The sequence below is a fragment of the Geospiza fortis genome, unplaced genomic scaffold, assembly GCF_000277835.1.
Source record: "Geospiza fortis unplaced genomic scaffold, GeoFor_1.0 scaffold78, whole genome shotgun sequence".
In the NCBI taxonomy this organism is placed as follows: domain Eukaryota; kingdom Metazoa; phylum Chordata; class Aves; order Passeriformes; family Thraupidae; genus Geospiza; species Geospiza fortis.
The window spans coordinates 277071-283396 of record NW_005054339.1 but is presented as its reverse complement, the minus strand read 5'-3'; the positions used below and the strand labels follow the sequence as shown (position 1 = coordinate 283396).

The 6326-nt window shown below is 49.0% G+C and overlaps 1 protein-coding gene across 3 annotated transcripts in view; it reads left to right on the top strand.

The window, feature by feature from the left end:
- Positions 1–6326, top strand: part of IP6K1 (inositol hexakisphosphate kinase 1) — a 36059-nt gene that overhangs the window by 26811 nt on the left and 2922 nt on the right. Inside the window, exons 3-6 of one of the 3 annotated variants that reach the window (XM_031058215.1) lie at positions 1228–1545; positions 3764–3974; positions 4604–4788; positions 6081–6256. In XM_031058215.1, coding sequence (XP_030914075.1) covers positions 1323–1545; positions 3764–3974; positions 4604–4788; positions 6081–6256 — 795 coding nt within the window. In that variant the 5' untranslated portion in view covers positions 1228–1322. Of the gene's footprint in view, positions 1–1227; positions 1546–3763; positions 3975–4603; positions 4789–6080; positions 6257–6326 lie in introns of those variants that run through there. The other 2 variants (XM_005422403.2, XM_005422404.2) reach the window with 2 other exon arrangements.

Sequence of the window (6326 nt, the reverse complement as noted above, 5' to 3'; positions counted from 1 at the left end):
AGCATTGTCCTGCTGTGGGGAATTTGGGTTTGATTGGGTTAAACATGTTATGAAGTGTCACCCCTCCTTTTGAATCTCTCAAGCTTCATCTCTGACGTGGCCGAATTGCACTGGGGGAGATGAGCTTGTGTTCATGCAGAATTCCCCCGGCCTGGCAGTGCTGTGTAGCTGCAGAGACATCCCGTGGCCAGCCGAGGAACAGCCTGAGCCCTGTCCCTTGCTCAGGCCTCCAGGATCCCTCAGTTCTTAAATTAACTGCCCTTGGCCATCACTGAGTGAAGAAACTGGAAATTCGGTGCATTCGGAAACTGTAGTCACCACTTGGTTCTTGTACCAACATTTGGATAACTCATCGTCATGAGGAAATCCTGTGACATTTTCCCCAGCAGCCTCAGGGGCAGCTGTGATCTAAGCTGGAAAAAGGGCAAGTCATCTGAGAGAATCTGGGCAGCTTTACTTTTCCATCATCCTGTGGCTGTACCGGGCACTCTGCAAACACTAAAAGACCATCTGCTTCTCTAAAGCACTTGTAATCTCATTTGGAATTAGTGGTATATCTTGCTTACCTCTGGAGATCAGGGCCTTGTTGTGCATGTAGGTGCTGTGAAAGCATTAGAAAATTGTCCTGAAAGGCTGAGAGTAATAAAGGAGAGAATCTGAGCAGAATCCATTCAGTTCCAGCTGAGTGACAGAGTGACAGAATGACTGTCTTACTCTGCATCTTTAATGTCAGTGCCTGAAGAGAAGTGAGCACTGAAGGAGGAAACAGTGTGACAGTAGCAGGTGAACAGGAATTACTTAGATGTTAAAAATGCAGAGGCATGAGGAGGGGATTTCAGATTCTGGAAGTGTTTGTACTGCCTGTGTCAGTCACCAGTACTGATAGGCAGGTGTGGGCTATAGCTCACAGTCTGCTCCATTGCCTTACTAATGAAATGAACTGGGAAGGAAATAATATTTTATAAAGATGGGAGGCTTAAAATAGCCGTATTTCCTCCTTTCCCTGTCTGCTCTCAATCCTATTGGAGGAGCTCTGGATAGGACTGCCTCTGAATTAGTGTGTGTTTACCCTGTAGGATTAAAGAGGTGGTGAGGAGCGTGCTGGAACAAGCAAGATGTAAACAGAAAACAGAAGAGGATATGGATATAAATAAGCACCATAAACTTCTCCTAGTGACCAAGGAGTGTAAGTGGTCCTTTACTAACAGGAGTCTCTTGCTTTTTCAGATCACTGCAAGGAAGCAAATTGCCAGTGCTGAGCTACCCCTCCCAGCCCATGTGGCTCTCCCCATGCTCCAAGAGTGCAACGGGTGCCCAACGCAATGTGTGTTTGTCAAACCATGGAAGTGGGCAAGTATGGCAAGAATGCCACTCGCTCTGGAGACCGGGGGGTCCTGCTGGAGCCTTTCATCCACCAGGTGGGCGGGCACAGCAGCATGATGCGCTACGACGACCACACTGTCTGCAAGCCCCTCATCACCCGGGAGCAGCGCTTCTACGAGTCCCTGCCCCCAGAAATGAAGGAGTTCACACCTGAGTACAAAGGTGAGGCTCTTAACCATTCCAGAATGCAGTTACAGCCTTGAAGAACCTGCTCTTCCATTTTCCTGCAGTTGCTGCTGTCTTGCTGTCTTTTGGGGTCATATTGCTTTTTTTGAACTCCCTTTTGCAGGCTGGCAATTTCATAGCAACACTTGGAAGGGAGGAAGTTTGGTTTTTTTGGTAGGTACACTGAGTTGAATGTGCTTCTCTTCCTAGGCAGAGAGTATGCAGTGTGACAGTTGTAGTCCAAAGTGTAAGGTTATGGATGTGTAACTGAAGCAGTTTTATTACCAAGTTATTGTCAATTACAGCCTTGACCTTGAGCTAATGAAGCCAGATCATAGAATGAGCATTTGCACATTCCAGTTCCGTAATTTATTGCTTCCTCATCCCATCTCTTTTATGGACCCGTAGCAGCAAGCTGCTGAAGCAGGAAATATGGCTTTCCCAGTGCTGAGGTGCAACCTTGTTCCCAGCTGCTTTGAAGGAGTGGAATTTTCCAGTGCCTGTGTCATTGTAGGAGGTTGGCAGCTCAGCTGTGTCTTTGAGAAGCTCGATAGGTTTCCAGCCTTGTGTGTTTGTGTTCAGGATGGGGATGTGGTCAGGTAGGCTTCTGGGGGCTCAGTGTTCCTGTTCCCTCTGCTGCTTTGTCTCCACATGGCACTGGGAAGGTGGGGCTTTACAGACAGCTGGGACCACCATCTGTTCAGGGTCTTGCCTTTGCATCTGGCTGCAGCCTCACTGTCTCAAAGCAGTGTCAGCTTCCCTCCTGGTGTCTGCACACAGGTTGTCATGAGTGAGGGGAACAGTCTGCAACAGATGGGTCCTCTCTTAACCCTCCAGCCATTCTGGGGACACACAGTGCCCCTCTCTAGTGTCCCATCAGAAATCCCACTGAAGCCTGTGTAGTTCCTAGAGTCCATATGATGTGAGTTTTTCTTGGGGAGGTGTGTTTAAAACCAATGAAGCTGATAGTCCAGATGGACTCTTGTCTTCTTGAGGTCAGGTACTTCCTGGTACCCTAATGGCATGGGATGTGCACATCCCTCCCAGTGTGAGATTTCATCCTATGCAGTTTCCTCATAGTCCTAGAAATCTTACTGATCTGGGGGAGAGGAACACTGGGTACAATATCTTCTGTCTGACCTCTTGGATGTTACTGTAAGACTTCACAGAGGTATCTTGGGCACATCCAGGCAGCACTTGGAGTAGCATTTATGTAGTCACATTCTGGAGCCGTGTTTCAGCCACCTGAACCTTGTTAACATTGTCCTGTGCAGATAAGGAGAAAAGAAGGATGGGAACAGGATGGCCTGCATCGGCTGGGCAGGGCAAGGTTTCCTCATGTTTGTGAGAAATTTGATTCGGTGCATCTGTCATTTGAAACTCCTGGCAGCTAGTCAATACTAGTGACAAGATAATGAAACATTTTGTCGTTGCACATCAGGAGATAGGCTGATGGCCTCATTTTCAGGGTTGGGGCAGTAGTCCCAGAAATGAAGATGTCAGCCCTAACTGGAAGTGTCAGCAGTCCTGCTCTGTGGCTGGCCAGATACATTCTGAGTCTGTGCTGGGGAAGATCTGTAACTTCCCTTGGACTGCGGTGCTTTCCAGGAGCCTTCAGAAGGTGAAACTGGACAGAACACATGGTCCTGCTTGCCTGCATTTGGCAGAGGTAGTTATGCTTCCAGGGCCCCCTGTTTTTATTGCTAGGAAGGCTTGGGCCCTTGCAGATCCCTTTTTTGTGAGGCTGGCTGGTTTGTGATAAGACTGGCAGTTGTCACCTCAGCCTTAGGGCTCTGTAGTTCATTGCTCTGATGCTGGAAAGCTCCTTTAGCAGAGAAAGCACAGTCCTGCTTGGCCAGTGATGTCCCTGTCAACAGCAGGAACGTTTCTGCAGGACGTGGGTACTTATCCAAACAAACCAGATATTATTTTACATGCTTTGCTCCCCTCAGCATCTTGGCAGACTGTACTTGACTCTCTCCAGTTTGACATTTGCTGCAAGACTGAAGGAAGGAAATAAATCACACCCTCAGCCTACCAGCTGCACTTTTGTCCTTATTTCCTGCGGTGGCAGAGCTTCCCCCTCTTTCATTGCTCTGGGCTTGCTTTGCTTCTCTGTGAGCTGCGTTTTTCCTCTCTCCCGCAGAACATTTGGTTGATAATGGTTGTGCATTCCCTCCTCCGGGAGAACTGACATGTTACTTCTCCCTGGCAGGTGTGGTGTCTGTCTGTTTTGAGGGAGACAGTGATGGCTACATTAACCTGGTGGCCTACCCCTATGTGGAGAACGAGGCTCTGGAGCAGGATGATCTGCCAGAGAGGGACCAGCCACGGCGCAAGCACTCGCGCCGGAGCCTTCACAGGTCAAGCAGCGGCACCGAGCACAAGGAGGAGAAGCCTGGCCTGGCCAGTGACAGCACCGAAAGGTAAAACCTGGAGGGCCCAGTGACAACACGAATATCAGGAGATCTCTCTTCCTTACTCCTTTGGTTGAGGATGTTCTGCAATTCCTTAAGGTGGCCAGGCTGTTGTGCACTTGCTAGCCCAGCAGAGTTTGGCATTGCAGACAGTGTCAGGAGTTTTGCTGGGTTCAGGACCAATTCGTCCATATGAAATGATACAGGGTAAGTGTTGGCAGTGTATCAGATGTGGAACCAAACCATACAGAGCAGATTTGAACACTCTTCAGTCCATCTGGTTATTAACCCAGGGGTTTCTTCCCAGGGTATTTTGAATATGGGTCCTCTACCTCCTCACCCCAGCCAGAGCTTCCAAGGAGCAAGTGTTCCTGTTTGCTCTCTTAGCAGAGATATTAAATAGACCAGAGCAAGTGTTCCTGTTTGCTCTGTTAGCAGAGATATTAAATAGACCAGATCCTGGAGCATGGGTCCACAGCCCAGGGTATTGGTGAGGATTTGCTGTTAGAAGATTTTGCATTGTGTGCAGCAGGAGAAGGAACAGGAGATGGTTGCGTGCCAGGGGAGGATGTGACAGTTGTGAGTGTGTGAAGAACTGACGGATTCTAACAGGCAGGTTTGTTCTGTCTTTACACCAGCAGCATCCAGGAAATGAAGAGTCCCAGGGTGGACTTGCACATCCACTCAGATGTTCCATTTCAGATGTTGGATGGGAACAGCGGCCTGAGCTCCGAGAAGATCAGCTATAACCCCTGGAGCCTGCGCTGCCACAAGCAGCAGCTGAGCCGCATGCGGTCTGAGTCCAAGGACCGGAAGCTCTACAGTATCCTTTGGGAGGCACAGCTGGGTGTGTCAGGCTGCTGCTGCCCTGCCCTTACCCGTTTGTGCCTGAGGCAGCCAGGCCTGCATTTCCCTTGGCATTTCTGTGCTCAGCCACAGTTGAGTTACATGTTCCTTTTAGCTGTTCCTTCCTGCTTCCCCTACTGTGACACTGATAGAATGGTTTGGATTGGAAGGGGCCCTAAAGATCTCAGTCCATCTTCAGGCAGTCTGACTGACTTCTTCATATGGTTGGAGATGGGTTTGTTTTCTGTGCCTTCACAAATGGCTTCTCCTGCTTTTGCTGAACTTGCCAGCTTGCGGGGTTATTTTGTTTCACCTGGATTCTGTTTTCCTCACATAGAAACAAGCTTACTTTTAATAGCTGTATTCATCATTTTAGCTGCCTGGGCTTCCTTCTCCAATTCTCAAGTGTGGGCTTGGAGACTCCAGATTTTATTTTTAAATAGCTTGCATCACTTGCAGAGAAGTCATTCTCTTTGGCTGCCCTCTCCTTTTTAAGCACACTTACTTACTTTTATGAAGTTCCTCTTTCTAAACCAAACACAGTTTGGCTCTTGCACATTTAATCCAGCTGTGCTCTGGTTGCCCTTTCAGATTTTACATGTTGATCTGTGCCCTGTGCGACTCCTTGGGGCAAAGTTTTGGGGTGTTTTTTCCCCCTTTTGGAACAAGTTGCTGTAACAGAGTGCCTGGGATGTGTTCTCAGTGCTGTGCCCCAGTGCAGGGGCATGCCCATTGTGTGCTGGTGACAGAGGGCTCCTGTTACTGTTCTGTTTCCTGGCTTTGTCACCTCCCCAGCTCCCCTCTGTGTGTTGGGCAGTGCTGCTGTTCTGGACAGACCAACCCTGCTGTTACTTGACCCTTGAGTTTTCAGTCCATGGGCTTTGTATTGTTTATCCATATGGTCAAATGCCTAATTTGATTAGACTTTAAGCTCTCTCTTAATGGATCAGCAGTTTCTACTGGCATACTATGTCCTTCCTGACACCAGTGTTTTGTTTTTCAGTTTCCCCTCTGAATTTCCAGTACAACTGCATGTGACCTTCCTGCTGTTGGCTGTTCCACTTTCTAGGCTGTTTCCTTCTCCCAGCTGTCAGAGTCTGGGTTCACTGTTTGAGTTTTGTCCTTTTCTTCAGGTCACCAAGCTGTTTGTCTTGTCTGTTCTTTGGTTCCTATTTGTTGTCCAGCCCTATCTCCTGCTGGCCCAGGTCCCTGTCTGTGGTAGCCCTCAGGTGTGTGTGGTGGGTGAGCTCTCCTTGACACATATCCCAGAGTTCCTGCTGCTGGAGAACGTGGTGCATCACTTCAAGCTTCCCTGTGTGCTTGATCTGAAGATGGGGACCAGACAGCACGGAGATGATGCCTCTGAGGAGAAGGCTGCTCGGCAGATGAAGAAGTGTGAACAGAGCACTTCTGCCACCTTGGGTGTGCGTGTGTGTGGGATGCAGGTAGGGATCCCCCAGACTGCAGATGCTGTACCTTCCTTTTCACAGCTGCATTAAGCCTCCCAGTTAGTGT